We start from the raw sequence: 19,921 nt of genomic DNA on the forward strand, positions 1-19,921 counted from the left end.
ACTTGGTCCCAAGCAGTGAGAGGGTATGGAGAAAAGGGTCCTCCCGACTTTGGACGTTAGGGTTGGCGCAGGCAAAGATGAGGCCAGCTCTGGCGCGAGGCCCAGAAGGAGTCCCGGCACCCACACGTGCAGCGTTGGATGCTGGGGCTGTGGGTGGGTTGGAATCTCTCCAAAGTGTGGGTTTGCGACCTGGGGAAGTCCTCAAGCTGGGGACGGGGTTATAAAGCCCCCAAAACTGATCTGTGAGTCAAGGGCCTTAGCTCAGTCGTCTCTCCATCCATAACACCTAGTGGAAATCGGGATTCCAGTCCCTGCTCGCCCACTAATTGCCGTGTGCCCGGGGAGCACCCTCTTCTCACGCAGGCCTTGCTTTTCCCAGCGTAGGGACCTCTGCCTGGGGCTTTTGCTTTCAGTTACTTGGTCTCCCTCCTAGAATGCAGCCCTCCCAGATGCGCGCAAGGCTGGCTCCATCACGTTCAGTTATTTGCTCTGATGCCAGAGACTCAGCATCCTGTTGATGGCGTTGGCCAAAAAGTCTGTATGGTTTTTTCCGTAAAATAAAAGACACATTTTTCATTTTCACCAGTAACTTCATTGATTTGGATATTTTGGGTATGCCGGGTATCTCCCGCTACTGGTTTCCAGTGGGTACAGGCCAGGGATGCTGCTAAACATCTTCCAATACATGAGACAGCCCTACAGCGAAGAATTATTTGGCCAGAATGTCAATAGTACCAAGAAACTTTGCAAACCACTTTTGATGCATTTGATCAGTCGCAGCACCTTCTCCATATGCTGCACAAATATTTTTGCGTTTCCGTTGCATTTTTACCATTCTTGAAATAAAAGCATATGCCAAAAATGCTGCTTATTTTCTTCCACCAGTAATAAAATGGCTGCACAAAAATTCACCAATTTTTATTGTTTTTTTTTTTATCTACGCTGTTATCACAGATGTTACAATACAATCTAACAAACTTGTTTTGAATGAAGTTAAAAGGCAACCAAGCACTACTAGAGCCATTGTGCAGGAAAAACTAAGCGAACTTTCAGTTTAGAATTGTGTGCCAGGCCACAATTCTCCACGCTGCGTTTCTGTTTTGCGTTCCCTCTGCTCCACCACAAAGAGGTGGTACTATCACGGAGCTAGAGCTTAAACTCTAGGGCTCCTCTATCCCCGCCCCGGACTCTTCTGTGGTCCATGAAGGGTCCCCAGCCATTGGCTCCCGTGATCGATCCCATGGTTTTGTAAAACGTGCAAAATATTTTTACTACAATCCCTTAAAACCTCTTTCTATTCGATTTCCGCTCTGTAATAACTTTCCTTTGTACTTAGTGGTGTTTGGGATCCAGCTAGAAGAAATCCAACTGGGAACCTTTCAGTTTAGGAGAATACATTATATGTACAGTTACGCTATTGCTGGCTGCTGTGCTATTGGAAGCTGGACCTACCATGCACTGTGATCGGTGAGTACCCTCAACGAAAAGGATATTTAAGGTTCAGCGGCACCGGAAAGCCTGGAATTACCTGACGTCTTACAGTTTGTGTCAGACAAAAATTTTCTATGGGTTACCCCAACTCTGACAATTCTCAAAATGTTCGCGACATTGCTGAAAAGGAACTGTGAAGTCAGACATTTTTCTAAATTACAAATACAAAATAGATCTAAGCCCTGGCTGGCATAGCTCAGTGGATTGAGCGCGGGCTGCGAACCAGGCATCACAGGTTTGATTCCCAGTCAGGGCACATGCCTGGGTTGCAGGCCATGGCCCCCAGCAACCACACATTGATGTTTCTCTCTCTCTCTCTCACCCCCTTCCCTCTCTAAAAATAAATAAAATTAATTAAAAAAAAGAGTGCATTACTGTTCATTCTAGGAGAAATGCACTTTAAAAAAATAGATCTAACATGCTGGAGCAATGATTTTCAACCTTCTTCATCTCATGGCACACGGAAACTAATTACTAAAATTCTGCAGCACACCGAAAAATGTATTTTTTGCTGAGCTGACCAAAAATAGGTATAATTTTCATTCCTTCACAGCAGACGGCTGTGGTTGTGTGGTTATCGTCATTTTTCCATTTGACAGTCTCAGGGAAAAGAGGTCAGTGCCCCTGATGACATAGTCAGGTACTGCATGTTCTAAAGATTCTTGTGGTGCACGGGTTGAAAACAGCTGTTCCAGAGGAAGGGCTTAGTTATTATTTTTTCATTATGGAAAATGATGACACAAAATTTTCATAAAAAGAGGCGATCAAAGCATATTCAGCCTAAAATAGAAAAAAAATATTATGAAGGTGTTTAAGAATGTTAACAAATGCCTATCTTTTCTGGATTTTGTGATGTTTAAGCTATTTGTCAGCTTTTTAAAATGGCAAATTGCAATTTGTGATTGCATGATTTCTCCTGTGATTTGAGTTGTAATTCCTTGCTCTAAGTGTTCTCCTTCCCACCAAGTTAGGGTTTTGAAACTTTCTATTCTCTGCTCTTCCCATGAGCTTCGGTCACCAGAAACTTGGATTCCTTGTTTATAGCCGTCTCACACACATTTCATTTATTTATGACTTTCTAGCTCTCCCAGAACGTACACCCTACTAAAACAATAGTGAAGGCTCAGCCCTGGCTGGCGTAGCTCAGTGGATTGAGTGGGGGCTGCGAACCAAAGTGTCGCAGGTTCAATTCCCAGTCAGGGTACATGCCTGGGTTGCAGGCCGGAACCCCCAGCAACCACACATTGATGTTTCTCTCTCTCTTTCTTTCTCCCTTCCCTCTCTAAAAAGAAATAAATAAAATCTTTTTAAAAAGAATAATAATAAAGGCTTGGGGAGGACCTTCCTCACTGCCTACTCTTTTTCCCTTTCCTCTGTTGATTCCTCCCCACCTGTCCAATCACTACATGGTGGGCTGCCCCTTCACTCTGGGCTTGGTCTCTTCTCACTCTGCCTTCACTCTCAGGGTGGCACGGCCAGTCCGCCAGGTTTAAACGTCATCCACGTGCTGTTGACTCCCCACGGGCCTCCATCCCAGCCCCCACCCCTGGAGGGGGCTCCAGGGCCTGAGCGAGTACCTGTAAGTCTAACGGGCACCTCGACCTCAACCTGTCCAAACCGAGCTTCTGATTTCCTGCCTCAACCCTGTTCCTCCCACAGTTCTCCCATCTTAGTTAAGGGCAACTTCATTCTTTCCGCTGCTCAGGCCAGCGCCTTCAAAACCCCCCTTGACTTGACTGCCTCACAGCACACCTTTGATGCATCTGCAGCTTGCTGGCTCTACCTTCTCAGTATTCCCGGGCTGAATTCTCACCACTACGTCTCTGTCATTCCTGTCTCAGCCTCCATCACCTCATTTGCATTGTAACAGCTACTCACCCTTCCCGCTTTCAATTTTCAATCCATGTTTGTTTCAATTGCATTTGAATTGAAACAGGCCATTGCTTGGCAGGGTATTGGTCCACTTAGAAATCCAACTTTGAACTGAAATCAGCTGGAACTCTGTCACAGACTTGAAACTTCCAATCACGGGTGGTTTTGCAAGGCTCCCTTGCTAACAGAACAGTGCTTCAAAGGGAAAGAAAGTACAGACGAAGCTCCAGAATTTTACCTGGGAGAGTTGTCAAGAGAATTTAGCAGCTGAAAAACTGCCCTGATTCTCTTCAGCTTCTTTTGCCTAGGCTTTCCGGCAGGAACTTCTCGGACTTACAAGAGCCATTAGTCATAGTTTATAGTCGGCCTGGGCTTTTCAGCTGGGTTCATTGCAAGCTTCACTTCCCGAGAGCCTCGTAGTTGTAGTTCACTGACTGTCCTGTTTGAGTCACTCTCCTGGGCACCGTCTGTCTCACGAGCGCCTGCCCACCCCTTCACTGCAATAATCTGTGGGCCCTGGGAGGGCAGTAGCTCAGTCTTTATAAATCAGAACTAGAAGCATCCTTAAGGATCTTCGGGTACACCAGCCCATAGATAGAAAGAAAAAAAAAACACATGCAGTAGCAAGATTTTTCCTGACCACAGGTTAAATTGTATCCCTTCTTTCACTGTAGACATTGAAGACTATTGTTCTTGCCCACAAATAAATATTCAGTTATCCTCCTGAAAACACAGGGCCGACTCTCCGTAGCCTAAAAGAACAGTTCTCAAATTGTTAAAAACTATAGCCCTGGCTGGTACGGCTCAGTGGATTGAGTGCTGGCCTGCGAACCGAAAGGTTGCCGGGTTCCATTCCCAGTCAGGGCGCGTGCCTGGGTTGTGGGCCAGTTCCAAGTGGGGGTGTGAGTTGTTTCTCTCCCTCTCTTTCTCCCTCCCTTCTCCTCCCTGCTTCTCTTTTTAAGTTTCGGGTTTTTTTTAAAGATTTATTTTGTTTATTTATTTATAGAGAGAGGGGAAAGGAGGGAGAAAGAGAGAGAGAAACATCAATGTGTGAGAGTTACATCAATCAGCCTGCGACCCAGGCATGCGCCCTGACAAGGAATTGAACCGGTGACCTTTTGGTTCTCAGGCCAGCACTCAATCCACTGAGCTCCACCAGCCAGGGCCCTTCCCCTCTCCCTTAAAATAAATAAATAAACAAACAAATAAATAAATAAAATCTTTTTTAAAAAATCCTCAGCCTTGTATATTTAATGTGGAAATTTTACTGTATGTAATTTCTACCGTAATAAGTTTTGATTTTAAAAATAGGTAAAATTAATAAAAAATGCTAACCAAAAAATTTTTGGAACTTACATGATGACAAAAGGTGAATACCATAATTCCCATACCAGTAAAGAGCCATCTTATTTAATTGTTAATGAGAGAACCAACGGTAGGACAGAGCTGGTTGGAAAAGACTTTGAGAGTCGTTACTGGCCGAAGGAATGCGGAAATGTGATTGCTAGGCTAGGGCCTAACTTCTGCCATGCCCTACGGGATAACTATTTAAAAGCAGGCACCTTTGGGGTTGGCTATCTTCTCCGTTGGACATACGAAAGTTATGGCACCTTATCCGTTTCCTGCAAGTTAACCTCTAACTCTACATTGTCCTCAAACATCAGTGTGTCCTAATCGATTGTCAGTCAAAGTTAAATTTCCCCAGAATGTCAGCTGTCCCTTATGTGGGATTATTAGAAATTCTCTAGCACGATACTAAAAGGTCACATAATCATCACGTCATAGTTTCAGGTACTCCACATGTTGTCATTATTCCACATTTGAAAATGACAAGAAATATATTAATTTCCTGTTAACTCTACCTAAGAACGACAACAGCATGAGCAGGACAGTAAGTGGCAGCTGCCTTTCGGCCTCGATGTGGAGCAGCGGGGAGGTGGCAAACCGGAGCACACCCCCCCGCACCCCGCCCCACTGCAGGGTAAGCTGCTGCCCGCTCTGGCTGATTGTCGAGGCATAGCAGGGCTGGTCCTGCACTGCCTCACTTTCCCATTTTTAAGAGCATCTGGAAACAGAACATTTTATAGGAAAGCTCTCGATTTTTAAATGTTGCCAACCAGTTCAAATCGCTCTAAAATACTGTGAAGGCCAACAGGATGAGGGAAAGAACGGAAGGAAAGCCAGCCTGCTGAATCTGGCCTGAGCCAGGGTCATTCGCAGTCCAAACAAAAACTTCTCATGGGAAGACTGGAGCCCAAAGAAGGGAGACATCCCCAAACCACGAGGTAAGTTTGGGTCAGATGGGACGCAGAGCCCAAGTCCTGGGAATCCAGGCAGAAGCTTTTCCCATAAGACAGAGGTATTTTCTTTGTTTCCCGTCAGGTGCTTCATGTTTCATTCACTGATCGACCAAATAGAAATGACTTGTGTATGAAAGCTTGCAGGAGTGGTAGGTCAAGTTCAAGCTAGCGTGCTATGCGCACTATCGTGTCGGTTTTGCATGTATCCTCCCCTTACTTATAATAACAACAACAGCTGCCCTTTTTTCAAGCACGAACTTTGCATCCTGCTCAAAACTCAGATCACATCATTCGGCCCTGTGGTAACCGCATGCTATGGATACCACTGTTACTTCCATCTTACAGATGAGGAAGCCGAGGCTCAGAAAGGTCAAGTCACATGCCCAAAGCCACAGCCCACAGATTTTATAGCTCCAAAGTTCATGGTCTTAACCACTGGGCTAGACTATCTTTACTCATTCACTCACTCCATCCACCAGTCAGCCAAATAGCTGCAATACGCTGGTGCCAGGTGCTGAGCAAAGAATTATGGGGGAAAACAACTTCAAGCTCCAGTCTAAAACCCTGAGGCTGAGGTTAACTGGGTTCACGTTTAACCTACATCCTATTCTTCTAATCCAAAATAACCAGTGGTTCCTGAAACACACAGGAAGTTGGGCTGTGTGATTTACACTTCAACAAAGTTGATTTAAAAATCAGAAGTAACAACTACCTCTAAATGAAAAGATTTGTGGCAATGCAAGCATAATCCTAGACCAGGCCTCTTGAAGACCAGACCTGCTGGCGGGAGGAAGACACTGGTCTTCCTTACTAGGACGAAGGGTTTGGAGGTTACCTGAGCTCAAAGGGCAGGAGGATCCTAGAGACGCGAAGAGAATGGAGCGTTAGGCAGCAAGGGCCCCTTCTATTCTGCAGAGAGACTGGAGGGATAAGACTCCCTTGGAGGTGACTACATGGGAAAAAGGAGGGATGAATAATAAAGTTATTTCAGGATCAGTGCAGCAGGCATGAGGTATAAATACACAGATGTCACTTCAAATCTCTAGGTTCTTCATTAAAAAAAGCCGTGTGGCCCTGGCTGGTGTGGCTCAGTGGATTGAGTGCTGGTCCGTGAACCAAAGGGTTGACAGTTCGATTCCCAGTCAGGGCACATGCCTGGGTTGCAGGCCAAGTCCCCAGTTGGGGGTGCGTGAGAGGCAATCACACATTGTTTCTCTCTCTCTCTTTCTCCCTCCCTTCCCCTCTATCTAAAAATAAATAAATAAAAACTTTTTTAAAAAGCCACGTGACCCTGGCTGGCTAGCTCAGTTGGTTAGAACACTGTCCCGATACCCCAAGGTACTGGGTTTGATCCCTGGTCAGGGCACACACAAGAAACAACCAATGAACACATCAATCAGCAGAACAACAAAGCGATGTTTCTCCCTCTCCCTTTCTCAAATCAATCAATAATTTTTAAAAAGATTTTATTTATTTATTTTTAGAGAGGGAAGGGAGGGAGAAAGAGAGAAACATCAATGTGCGGTTGCTGGGGGCCGTGGCCTGCAACCCAGGCATGTGCCCTGACTGGGAATCGAACCTGCAACACTTTGGTTCGCAGCCTGCGCTCAATCCACTGAGCTACGCCAGCCAGGGCAATCAATAATTTTTTTAAATAAAAAAAGCAGTGTGATGGAAAATCCCAGTTCTTCAACTTTCTAGCCTTCTACCCTTGGACCATTCATACATCTCAAGACCTCAATTTACTGACTTGCAAGTGGGTGTAATAATATCTACTTTCTCAGGCCCTTGTGAGGGAGAACTAAATGGTGGAATAGTCGTATATCAAGCACTTGGTAACTGGTACACGTTCAGTGTTTATTTCTTTCCTTTGTTTCCTTCTGGTTATAAGTGGAGTTGGCATACATTCTTTGGTTATGGGGCAGAGGACTTCAAATAACATTTTCCTTTATACAGGACAGTGGTACACCTCACAATGGTGTTCTGAGGGCACTGCAAATTCTGAAATTGCTTCTCAACTGTCAGAGAAAAATTACATTTAACTGGGTTGAATGAGATGGAAGAACATTTGCCTGGACACAAGCCCCAGTCCTGAGAAAGCTGGGCATGCACGAACAAGTCCCTTTTCTCTCTGCTTTCTGCTCCTCATCTGTAAAGTAGGGATGGTCCTCCCTGTCCACCTTATATAATTGTGGGATATGTTGAACGAACTTGAAAAGTCTGGAGGCTTTGGCCAGAAACAAATGATAAGATTTATTTAAGGGTCTTAGAATATACAAACTGGGAACAGAGCTAGGCAAAAACCAAGAAGTGTTCCATAGAAGAAAGAGAAGTTCTTACAGTAGCCCTGGCCGGGTGGCTCAGTTGGTTGGAGCGTCATCCCGTGCAAGAAGAAGTTGTGGGTTCCATCCCTCGTCGGGGGCTCACGGGAGGCAATCAACCAGTTGATGTTTCTTCCCCATGCCAATGTCTCTCTCTCTTCCTCTCTCTCTAAAATCAATAAACATATCTTTGGATGGAGATTTTTTTAAAGTTCTTATAGTAAAAAATACATTCTTGAGAATTATCAGTCCGGCATTCTTAGCCCTAGGATTGGTCCAGGACAATTATCAGCCACATGCCAGGAGGTCTGGGTATATGGGTCCTGGGGCAAGAAGGTAATCAGAGGGTTATCCAGGCGTCTGGTTTACGTCCAGATGCACGTTCAGGCAAGTTAAAGAGTTAACTGGAAGGTTAAAGAGTAAGTTACCAGGCTAGTTAGAACAAGAAGAGTCTTTCCTCCTGTCTCAACCTCCATACTATTCATTTTAGCAACTTGAAGTGGCTCCATTTTATACATTCCTTGTCCTCACTCTTTCCTCGGGTACAGGGTCGTGAAGAATCTTACAGAACAGAGCGCCCAGTTGCACTGTTGCTAACCTTCACATTACCTGTCTGCGGAATACGCCGGGGTTTCCCGCTCGGACTTCTTCCGTAGGACTATGAGCATCTCCGCGGGAATGCAGTCTGATCCTGCGTCCAGAACTCAACACAGAGAATTGCCTGGCTCAGTGACTGGCTTGCGGACTGTAGCGTCGCTCTGGTGTAACCACGTTGCATTACAATTCTTTGTAAATCAGTGGTCAAAGCCAGGGTTACCGAAAGAACCCTGAATAAAGGGATCTATCGCATACAGAAGCTATTACTCCTCGGTTCGTGGCGACAGACAAAATGTTAACATATTCTCATTTTCCTACTTACACTATGCAATTGTGGGAAGTATTTTTTCACGTTCATTGATTTAAAATCTATCTATGTTTATTTCTCCCTCAACTTTGGCTTCTCGACATTCCTTTCCGATTGGCTGCATATGATCTTAATGTGATTGGATAACGCATTTGCCCGTTATCTTTCTTCTGAGCCGATATAGGAAATGGAAAAAAAATATCCTAAATTCATCTGTTTTATTGGCTCCGGTGTTGGGCACTTCAAAAATATGATTGGTTTTTATGTCCGCCAATCACTCTACCGGAAACCAATTCTACTGCCCGAGCTCGCCCCGTTGAAGGGCGGGTCTTAGCATGGAAGAGTTTTCATTGGTTCGGAGAGCTCCAGCTCGCGACCGGAGATCCGCGCCGGCTCCGTTGCCGTGGTTGCAGGCCGTCCCTCCAGCTCGCCCGCTGACAGCGAGGCTTAGGGCGGAGGGAAGTGGGTCGGTTGGTCCGTCCGGAACGAGGCTACAGCGGCCGGGCCCGCGCGGAACTGTTGCCATGGCAGCCGCCGCCGGGGACGCGGACAACGAGCCGCGATCCGGCCACTCGAGCTCTGATGGAGAGTGCGCGGTGGCGCCGGAGCCGCTGACGGGCCCCGAGGGCCTCTTCTCCTTCGCAGACTTCGGGTCTGCGCTTGACTGCAACGCGAGCCTCCCGGGCCGGGGGTCCAGCGGGGCCCAGTCCCCGCTGCGCTACCTCCACGTCCTGTGGCAGAAGGACTCGGAGCCCCGCGATGAGCTGCTCCGTAAGATCCCCGCCGGCCGACTGAGGCGCGCCGCCAGGCCCCACCGCCGGTTCGGGCCCATGGGAAAGGAGGTGCACGGTGAGGAGCGCGCGGGAGGCGGGCCCAGCCCTCCGCCGGGATCCAGGCCGCGTCTGTCTGGAGCCCCCCGACGTCCGATCTAAGGGCCCAGAGTGACCCCTAAGTCTCCTTTCAGTGGTAACAATTACTACGTATAACTGCGAAGGACCATGAATGGAAAGAAAAAAAGTCTTCACACTTGGCCATTCCCGAATAGGAACTTTTCATGAGCGCAGATGTTTATTAATAGATGATAAAATGGGACACTGGGAATACTTTTACTGTGGGGGGTGGGGAGCAGGCTCGAGCCTGTGGCCAAGTCCTACCGACTTGTTTCAATGCGCAGAGCCGGACTGCACTCCTCTGCCTCGTTTCCGCCCGAGGCAAGCTGTATCTCACTTGTAAAATGACTACAATACCTGGGTTACAGAGATTTTGTGAGAGTTAAGTAAGCTAATGCATATATAATTATTAACCTGCTTCTGTTGTGCGCCAAACACTGTTGTGATCCTTTCTGATTCTCACAATAATAACTCACTGAGATGCAGGCACGGATCCCATTTTAGGGAAGGGAAACAGGCCCGGAGAAAATGCCTTGCTTGGATCACTGAGCCAGAACGTGGCTGTGCGAGCGTTAGTCCCAGGTCTGCAGGACCCAGGCTCCTGCTGTAACACGTCTGCTGTCCTTGCAATCTGTGGGTGACGTGGAGAGCAACGCGGGAACAATATAAGAATGGAGACTAAATTTAGAGTCCCTTCTAGTTCTGTCTGTGTGACTCCACCCACGCCTTCGTGGTGTTACAAAGATTAAGTAAGAGTTTCAGAGTAGAGTACTGTATAACCCGTCAAGTACTCTGCGAATGTGAGGAATCATTGTGTATCTGAGCCGCAAATTTTGACCGTTTTTCTGAGGAGGAAGGCCTGGCTTCCCATTAGCCTCTACTACAGAGGTAGTGCCATCACAGGAGAAAATGTTTCTGCCGAGGGATTACCAAATTTAAGTCATTTGGGAGTGGCCTGTTTTGAAGGAGAATGTAAGATTATCTGTGTGACCTGTTCGCAGAGAACTCCATGCAAACACCTCGTCTCGCCCAGCAGTAACTCGGGGCTGTCGGGATGGAGCGCAGCCTTGTTTGCAGGTGGCAGACCTGAGGCCCAGGAGTTAGTTGTCCACTAGCTTGCTCAGGCCTCCCAGCTACTACAAGTGGCAGGTTCAGGATCTGGCTCCAGTGGCCTTGGCGGATTTGCTACCGAATGGGGCTTTTGCACGAACTGTGCCACATTTCAAGTTTCTCTTTGTCCCCGGGGCCAGGGACTCTTGTATCCTGGCAACTTTCTTTCTCTTTAGATGCTACTGTGGCGGAATGGTGGGTACACTAGGAAGCCGTCCACTTTCTGCTTCACCACGGCTACTGCTGCCGTTGTTGTTTTTTAAACTGGCGCTCGTGTGGCTCAGTGGGTTGAGCACCACCTTGCAAACCGAGGGGTCGCAGGTTTGATTCCCGGTCCAGGCATGTGCCTGGGGTGCAGGCCAGGTCCCCAGTTGGGGGTGTGCGAGAGGCAGCCAGTCAGTGTTTCTCTTTCTCTCTCTTACCCTCTCTCTAAACATAAGTAAATAAAATCTTAAATAAAATAGTTTTTAAAAACGAACGGGCACTCTCTTACTCTCTTCACAGCTCTGAAGAGGCTGAGGGACTCGGCCAATGCCAATGACGTGGAAACAGGTGAGTGTGCAAAGCGGATCCGGCGCCACGGGCGGGTTAGGGGAGGGAAATCCCCGGAACCGGAACCTGGGAAGACAGTGCGTGAATTCGCTCAGTCCCACACCTCATCCCACGGGCCGTGCGCACTGCAGCGGCATCTCGCAGAAGTTATGCCTGGCTTAGGTGCTCGCTTCCCATGCTTCCCTGTCCCCATGGACTTCCTGATGTCTTAGCGTTTATCACTCTGTGGTCTGTCTCCTTGATGGTGGGGACCACGTCTCCCTTTGTATATCCCTGACGCTTGTCAGATTAGGAACTTTGGGGAGCTTCCGGGCAATGGGATTGGACCGTGGATTTTAGCTGTCAGCAGAGCCGCCGTCTGCACAGAGCAGCTGCCTTCAACAGCTCACTGAGGCTTAGCAGTAATTGGGTCACTGGTTCTCAAACTTGCTCTTTGGCAGAACACCTGGAAGGCATGGGAGGGGCTCCTTCAGGGCTCCACTCTGTTTTTGTTTTGTTTTGTTTGTCATTGCTCTCCAGCACTCACTAGGTGATAGGGCAGTGGCAGCATCAGAGGGAGGAGGACAAGGTAGAGGAAAACAGTTTTAATTTTATCCACTGACTTAATTCTTTCTGTAAATCAGGGAAAAGTGGTATACTCACTTCTGCGGCTACTGTAACAAGCTACCACAAACACAGTGGTGTAATACAACACAAATGTATTGCGATGCAGAGCCACAGGTCAGGAGGTCAGCACAGCTCGCACCAGGTTGGAGTCAAGGTGTCTGCAGGGCCGTGTTTCTTTCCGGAGGCTCTAGATGAGCCTCCGTTTCCCTGCCTTTATCCGCTTCTGGGAGGCCACCCTTCTCCACCTTCAGCAATAGTGGACTGACTTCTTCTCACACTGCCATTCGCTGGACCTCCTAGCAGGGAAAGGTTCTCTGATATTAGGGACTCATGTGATTAAATTGGGCCTGAATATCCAGGATAATGTTCCTAGCAGGAGGTCCCTAACCTTAGTCACATCTGCAAAGTCCCTTTTGGGTGTGTAGGGTAAGTATCCATAAATTCCAGGGATTAGGGTGTGGCATCCTCGGGAGCCCTTACGCTGCCTACCTCAAGGGGGCGTCATTCTGTTTTCGTGGCGGGATGCCGTGGTCAACAGAAGAAACGCGAGCATAGATGGATTGAGGGCCTTGGGATAGGCGGTCCCTTGCCCGGCAGGCGTGGAGAGGAGGCTGTTCAGCTCGGGAGCTGGGGTGTTGCGCTGTGGGCCGTGAAGTAGCGCCCTTTTCCCTGGCGTGGCGTGGCGTAGCAAGCAGGCCTGGAAACCGGAGCGCTGTTCAGCTCTTTACGTTGGTCTGTTTTCCGTGAGCGTTAATATTTTGGAATATTTGGGCAGCAACCTAGACAGCTTTTCCAGGAAAAATGATGAGTGCTCTCTTTTTACTATCTCTAGTGTGTGACCAGAGAATATTTTAACTAAACTCCCCTTCAATGGTGTTCACTTCACGGTTTTATTATCTCGACAGAAAGGAGGTACTTTTCCGTTCAGAGCCTCTAACACACCCATCTTTAAACCTAGAGGGCCGTTAGATTTACCAGGCTCTCGCAGGGCTCCGATGGCGAAACTGGCCGCGGGGTTGGCCTCTTCACTACTTTTCTTTTATGGTTGGCACTTTGTTTCTTCCGTGCACATTTATTGTTTTGTGGGTTTTTTTTTTTTTGTAGAGTTTAGCAATTACAGTGGACACAGAATTTATCCCCTGCTATTGTTAAACCATAAGTGCTGTTCTATGAATTCATAATCATTGAAAATCTTTTAAGTATGGAAATAATATATGCATTTAAAATGCTTTGGAAATTGACAAGTAAGACATCCATAATGTCAGCAAGGAATCTAATCTCTGTTAATGTTTTGGTGAATATCCTTCCAGTTCTTCCTATTCGGAAATTTTTTTTTTAATGTACAAACACATTTTTTTAAAGATTTTATTTATTTATTTTTAGAGAGGGAAGGGAGGGAGAAAGAGAGAGAGAGAAACATCAATGTGCGGTTGCTGGGGGCCGTGGCCTGCAACCCAAGCATGTGCCCTGACTGGGAATCGAACCTGCGATGCTTTGGTTTGCAGCCCGAGCTCAATCCACTGAGCTATGCCAGCCAGGTGGCACTTCACTTATAAGCTAACCGCCTGGGTATGGGGCTGTTGCCTCAAAGGCTATGCGTGTTTCGATGGCTTCTGATGGACGTCGCTACAGTGCTTTCCACAGACTGTGACTGCACAAACTGCAGAGTAGAACCAGCTGCTGTATCATTCTGTGTCTCTCTGACACAGGCTCTCTTTTGGTGACCAGACAGGTGTGAACACTGGGATGCCCCACGTTCTTACTTCCACTTCCCTCCGTGAGCCTTCGCCCGCGTTGGTTCATGCAGTCAGCCGGCCACCTTCACTGCGCAAGTCAAGTAGTGTCTGGTCCGAGGTGTTAAGATAAAACAAAACCCCGACAGTACAGTTGGAGGAGAGAACAGTAAAGCAATAGCATGTCTAAGATAAACCCCCCCGAAAACTCGAAGTTACGTATTCAGTTGGAGAGGTTTAAGTTCTGGAGCCAGCGAAGTGCGGGTTCATGCCCCAGCTTGGCCTGCTGTCAGCCGCTCGAACTTGGCTTGGGCACATCACGTGACTTCTTTGGGCTGGCGTCACCGGGTCTGTGAAATGGGCCTGACACGTTGCCGGGTGGCCGAGGGGCCTGGCAGTCAGCCACCCGACCCCTGGCAGGGGCTCAGCGTACCGCCGCAGCCACTCTAAAATGGTATCATAGCACGTCAATGTGGGAGCAGCGGGCTGCACTCGGGCGCGGGAGAGCGAGCGGCTCACTCAGCTTGAGGAGACAGGGAAGGTTCGTGGAGGAGGAGGTTCCCAGGCCTTGTCTGGAAGGACTCGGGTCCTTGAGAGGTTTGCTGAAGCAGATGTTCCCTGCCCTAAAATGCTGTTGGCAGCAATTTCTGCATTTTAGTTGGACATGTCCATGCAATAGCTAATGCCTCGCATTTTATAGTGGTTCCGTGCTTTCCAGAGGAGGACATTCACATCCATTATTCCCATCACAGCAGCTCTGGTCTGCGGGGCAGCAATTACCGCCATTTGCTGGTGAATTGGGGGCCCAGTCTGGGCCCTCTGACTCCCAGCCCAGCTCTTTCCAGTGCCCCACACCATGGGCAATGTGCTCCTTCCCTTTTAGCTTAGCTTAGCTTAGCCCGGGGTTTCATGTGTGTGTGACTCCAGAACCTGTGCTCTGTCCGCTCGAAAGGGCTGGCTCCTGGGAACAAAGCAAGCGCCGACCAATGGCTCGGGCAGCTGTGTCCAGCTGGAGTGGATGTGCATCCAAGTTTAGGTGGGTGGTGGCCTGGGGCCAAGTCCGTGATGGGGATCTCTGTGACTCTGGAAGTCCTGACTCTGAGGGCCAGGGTCCTTCTATCCCTGGACAAGGAGTCTGAGCACCCAGAATCCGTGGCTGTAGCTGCGCCCTCAGGAAAACAAGCCCCCTGACATGGCAGCGCCCGTGGGGCAAGCATCCAGGAGGGACTAGCTGTCCCGTGCACTGCAGTGCCTTGCCCGGCAGGGCTCCCGAGCACCCCCTGCATCCCCTGGGGACCACGGCTCAGCTAACACGGTCACTCTGTCCCCGCTGCTTCCCTCTGCCTTGGTGGCGTCAGTGCAGCAGCTGCTGGAAGATGGCGCGGATCCCTGTGCAGCAGATGACAAGGGCCGCACAGCTCTGCACTTCGCCTCCTGCAACGGCAACGACCAGATCGGTGAGTCCTGGGGCCGAGAGGCGGGGCGGGGCTGGGGAAGGGCTGCCGCCTGCACAGCCCGGGCGGTGCCCCTCCGATCACTCCCGCTCACTCCCGGAGCCTGTGAACCCGGCACTGCCAGACCGGGGGAGGGGAAGCCTAGGGGAAGAACACGATCGCCTGGAGGCTGGGGCCGGTCCCTCCAGACATGCAGCCACCTTTACTCAGTGCTGAGGCTGCAGCCGGACAGCCCTTGTTTTCAGGGGTCTTTTTGGGGTGTGGTGTAACTTATAAACAGTGACCTTTCTGTGCGCTGCACTGTCGCACCTCTTGGTTCTCAGGCCAGCGCTCAGTCCCCTGAGCCGCACCAGCCAGGGCTGTCCATTTCTTAAACATGTGCCTATCTTTTATTGATTACTCTGGTTACAAATCATTTAGCAAATATAAATGACTTACCTTCCCTGAGCTTGCCTTTTATTCTCTGAATGGTATCTTTTGATGAATACACGTTCTTTTAAATTTTAATGAACTTTTCAGTCTTTTTTATGGTGAGCATTTTTGTGACCTATTTAAGGAATCTTTGCCTCTCCCGAGATCATGACGATAGTGTCCCGTTTTCCTCTACAAGCCTGACCGAGCTCTCACGCTTAGGTCTGTAGGCCTCTAGAATTAGTTTCTGCGTGTGGTGAGACACTCTGCCTGGCCCTCGCTACGAGTTAGCCCGCCTGCACGGGTAACTGAGGAGCCCTGGCGATGCCACAGCCCCCTCTTGAGGTGGCCCACAGCACCGTGTCTTGTCCGATTCCCACTGTGGCGCTCGGCTGTGAATGGGGCGGGGCGTGCTCCTGAGGACCTTCCCGGGCAGCCACTGTCGTCGGGAGAGCTTTCTTTGACCCTTAAAATCTCAGCCCCGTAACACCTGCATCGGCTAGAAGGGCCTCCTGGGATCTTCGCTTCCTGGCCCTCAGGGTCCTGCACATGAACTCCGCGAGGGCGGGAGGGAGGGAAATGACATGGGGAAGCTTGCTGAGTCTCCGTGTCCACACTGTGAGTGGGCCTCTTCAGCCGGGGGTGGGGGGTGGCGGGGGGTGAGGGTCCCGGCCTCAGAAGCCTCTGACAGCTCCTCTTGGGTTTTCCCATCTCCAGTGCAGCTGCTGCTGGACCACGGCGCCGACCCCAACCAGCGAGATGGGCTGGGGAACACGCCGCTGCACCTGGGTAAGTGCCCGGAAAGCTGCGGCACGGATGGGCTCCTCTGGTGACGAGTGGGGGGGTCCTGCAGGCTCCCAGCAGGATCTCTTGTCATCTAGGGAGAGCCCCGCCCCCAGTCTGTGCGCCACTGGTTGGCTGCGCCCTGAGCAGAACTGGCCTAGCAACGTAAATTGACAGCAGCAGCTCTGCCCTCGCGGGGAGGCCTGCAGCTGGCTCCCGCCCTGTGGTTGGCTCAGCCGGGGCTCAGCTTCCCCAGGAGTACAGGGAGGGGGCTGGACTTCACCGCCAAGTCCCACCGAGCTGCTGCCTTGCCGACGCCTTCTCAGGAGGCGTGACCTGACACAGGCACACCCAGAGACACGGTGCCCCCGCCCCCCCCAGCCCCCCCCCCCAGCGGGCAGCCGGGGCCAAGCCCTGGGGGCCCTGCTCTCTCATGTCCCTGTTCCTCCCCAGCGGCCTGCACCAACCACGTCCCCGTCATCACCACGCTGCTGCGAGGAGGTATGTGGCGCCTTCCCCTCCGCCCTCCTCTCTCAGCCGCGGCCCCAGCACACTCACGTCTGCCGCTCCCACAGGGGCCCGTGTAGACGCCCTGGACCGGGCCGGCCGCACGCCCCTGCACCTGGCCAAGTCGAAGCTGAACATCCTGCAGGAAGGCCACTCCCAGTGCCTGGAGGCCGTGCGGCTGGAGGTGAAGCAGGTGAGTGAGTGCCCCTCTCCTGCCGAGCCCGTGGGCAGGTGCCGCCCTCACCATGGACAGCCCGCCTCCAGCGTCGGCACTGCCGGGCTGCTTTACTCTACCCTGGTTGGCCCCCGCTCCGCTGTGCCTCCTGGTGGGGACCCCGGCCCAGCCTGCTCTCCTTCCAGATCATCCAGATGCTGCGGGAGTACCTGGAGCGCCTGGGGCGGCACGAGCAGCGGGAACGGCTGGACGACCTGTGCACCCGCCTCCAGATGACGAGCACCAGGGAGCAGGTGAGCCCGGGTCTGGCAGGTGCTGCAGGACCGCCCCACCCCTGCTCTGAGGCCGCCAGACCCTCCTTGTAGAGGGAGGCCCCGTCCTTCTACAAACCATACCGTGCCTTTGCAGCCCCCTGTGGGCCCCGACGCCTCTGCTCACTGCCTGGGAAGCTGGTGGTGGCCCTTCTCTCCGGGGTGCTCTGAGACCGCCTGCTGCCCAGGGTTAGCCCTCGGCCCGCTGTTCCGTAGTCACAGCGGAGCCAGCACCTGCTGTGGGAGGGGAGACAACGCCTGCCCTCCGGGCCTGTGCCATCAGGAAGGGGACAGGGCGTGACCTGACATAGGCACACCCAGAGACACGGTGCCCCCTAGGGGCCCAGGCGCCTAGGCCTGTCCTGACAGCCGGTGACAGAGCCTCACTTTTGTCCCGCAGGTGGATGAGGTGACAGACCTCCTGGCCAGCTTCACCTCCCTCAGCTTGCAGATGCAGGACATGGAGAGGAGGTAGCAGCAGGGGCTCCCCACCTCCCCGGCCCGCCCCTGTCTGCCCCGCCCCACCTGCTCTCTGGTTACCAAGACACCTGAGGCCTGGGACTTCGGGGCGGCACTCTCTGGGAGGCCCTCGGCCTCACCTCCAGACGCTGTGGGCCGGGGATGCTCTCTCACCGACCTCAGAGCCTCTTCCGGTCACCATCCCTCTCGTGTCTGTGGGTCATATCTGTGGGCCGGGACCGTGCCCCGGGCTTCTCCCTCTGACCCCTGCAGTACGCAGCCACACCTACCCCCGGTGAGGTGCACCGTCCTCGCAGGGCCCGCTCGTCCCGTGGTCTCCCCGGCACCCTCAGCAGACTCGGGACCCTTCCCTGGGCCCCCTCCCGGGCGTGGGCTTGTCGCAGCCAGCAGGCACCCTCGGGCCTGGGCGCCTGGCACCAGCACTTCGAGCCAGACTTGGCTGCCGCCTTCCTAGCAGGCACCCCAGCGGGTTTCTCTGGTCAGAAGGGGCGGCTGGTGCAGCCTGGACCTTAGGAATACACGGTTAGGGGGACCCTGCACAACCCAAAGCAGGAGACCCCAACTCTTCTCCCTCCCAGTCACTGAAGCGCTGGGAGGGCACAGCGATTCCGCAGCCTAGCATAGTGGGGTGAATGGTGCGCCCCAAGACAGCCACGTGCTAATCCCGGAATCCTGAACGTGACCTTGTGTGGCACAAAGGGACTTTGCGCGCGTCAGGAGGATCTTCGGACAAGGCAGTTGTCCCGGATTGTCCCATGGGCCGATGTGATCCCAGAGACCCTTCCGGGAGGGAAGCCGTGGGAGACACACTGACAGCAGGGAGCGGGGGCTGAGGAAGGGTCGCCAGTTGAGGCGTGCGGGCGACCCCCCACAGCTGGAAAAGGGCAGGACACGGTTCTCCCTCAGAGCTTCCGGGCGGAGCCAGCCCTGCCCACACCGGATTAGCCCAGTCAGACCGATGTTAGAGGTCTGACCGTCCGAACTGTAAGAATAAATTCGTGTTGTTTTAAGCCACTAAGTCTGCGGCTGTTTGTTGCAGGGGCAACGGGAAACTAACGTACCAGAACAGGCTCACAGCTCCCTGGGAAGGAGGCAGCCACTCCCAGCCCCGCAGGAGCTGGCGCTTCCTGGGTTGTGGGCCACACTGGCTCAGGCGACCACCCCCTACCACCCCCAAAGCAGGGTTTGCTGCAGGGGCCAGAGGGAAGGCGGTGCCGGCTCAGCCCTCTCCAAAGAATGGCTGACCCAGAGCGAAGGCAGGCTTGTTCTAGGCCATCGGTCGTGTCCACTCGCGCTCTGCCCCACTTCCTCTCCACCCTGTCGGAGGAGGAAGCTTACTCCCCAAACCCCCGCTTGGTCAGATCTGAGTTAAACGCATGCAGCCCAGCTGCTCCCTAGACCCTGGAGACCAAGGCAGCTCTGTGGGTGTGAGCCGCCGCCCTGGTGCCTCGGGGACCCTGAGAGAGGGGAAGCCCAGCGCTGCTCCCCAGGTGGGCGGGTTGAGGAAGGGAAAGTGGGGCCGTGGCCCCAAGTGGGGGAGAGCAAGGGGCAGAAGAAGGGCAATAAGCTGTTCCACGGAACTCCAGCGGCTGCTGCTCTGAGTGAGGTGGCTGCCCGCCTGCCTGCTGTGGGGGAGAGGGGAGGAGCCAGCAGGGGAGGCGCCGCGGGTGGGCGGCTTCTACCGACTCCCTCCAGGTGAGCCTGCCGGCTCAGGCGGAGCTCCCCTTCCTACACGTGGTTCAGGGAACAGGCCCTCGGTCCTGAACCCCGACACCACGCAGGGTTTCCCGTGGAGAGTGCGCACGTGTAATCGGGTACCAGGGCCCATGGCTGGCACTCTCAGCAGGGCGCGTACTCGGGAAAGGTCGGGAACTCTTGCTGTAGACCTTTGGGAGCAGACAGGCGAGGGACCTGCCAAGGACGTCCCGAGGGACAGCCTGGGCCCTCCCGGGACTGTTGTCCCCTAGGGCGGGCTGCTCTGTCCTGGCAGAGCTGAGGCTGTGGAGCTGCCTGGCAAGGAC

At 52.2% G+C, this 19,921-nt stretch overlaps 1 protein-coding gene and 2 long non-coding RNA genes across 4 annotated transcripts; 1 reads left to right on the plus strand and 2 right to left on the minus strand.

Annotated features, from left to right (window-relative positions):
- Positions 1 to 1,971: 1,971 nt before the first annotated feature.
- LOC123816055 lies at positions 1,972 to 6,582 on the minus strand. The gene is made up of 3 exons (XR_006785219.1): positions 6,499 to 6,582; positions 3,370 to 3,935; positions 1,972 to 2,271 (listed from the first exon to the last, which is right to left on the minus strand). It is a non-coding gene; the product is annotated as an uncharacterized LOC123816055 (long non-coding RNA).
- Positions 6,583 to 7,897: 1,315 nt separating this feature from the next.
- Positions 7,898 to 8,995, minus strand: LOC123816054. The gene is made up of 2 exons (XR_006785218.1): positions 8,594 to 8,995; positions 7,898 to 8,153 (listed from the first exon to the last, which is right to left on the minus strand). It is a non-coding gene; the product is annotated as an uncharacterized LOC123816054 (long non-coding RNA).
- A 267-nt stretch (positions 8,996 to 9,262) lies between these two features.
- On the plus strand, positions 9,263 to 18,932 carry ANKRD54 (ankyrin repeat domain 54). 2 transcript variants are annotated; one of them, XM_045834777.1, is made up of 8 exons: positions 9,263 to 9,737; positions 11,393 to 11,440; positions 15,138 to 15,236; positions 16,362 to 16,433; positions 16,881 to 16,928; positions 17,003 to 17,127; positions 17,295 to 17,402; positions 17,821 to 18,932. In XM_045834777.1, the coding sequence occupies exons 1-8, from the start codon at positions 9,413 to 9,415 to the stop codon at positions 17,893 to 17,895; spliced, it is 900 nt and encodes a 299-aa protein (XP_045690733.1). In that variant the 5' UTR covers positions 9,263 to 9,412; the 3' UTR covers positions 17,896 to 18,932. The 2 variants fall into 2 exon arrangements, with proteins under 2 accessions (XP_045690733.1, XP_045690734.1); XM_045834778.1 differs by having other exon boundaries at positions 9,599 to 9,737; positions 15,143 to 15,236.
- Positions 18,933 to 19,921: the final 989 nt, after the last annotated feature.

This window comes from Phyllostomus hastatus, unplaced genomic scaffold (assembly GCF_019186645.2).
Source record: "Phyllostomus hastatus isolate PE091 unplaced genomic scaffold, TTU_PhHast_1.1 phas_contig_198, whole genome shotgun sequence".
NCBI classification, from domain to species: Eukaryota; Metazoa; Chordata; class Mammalia; order Chiroptera; family Phyllostomidae; genus Phyllostomus; species Phyllostomus hastatus.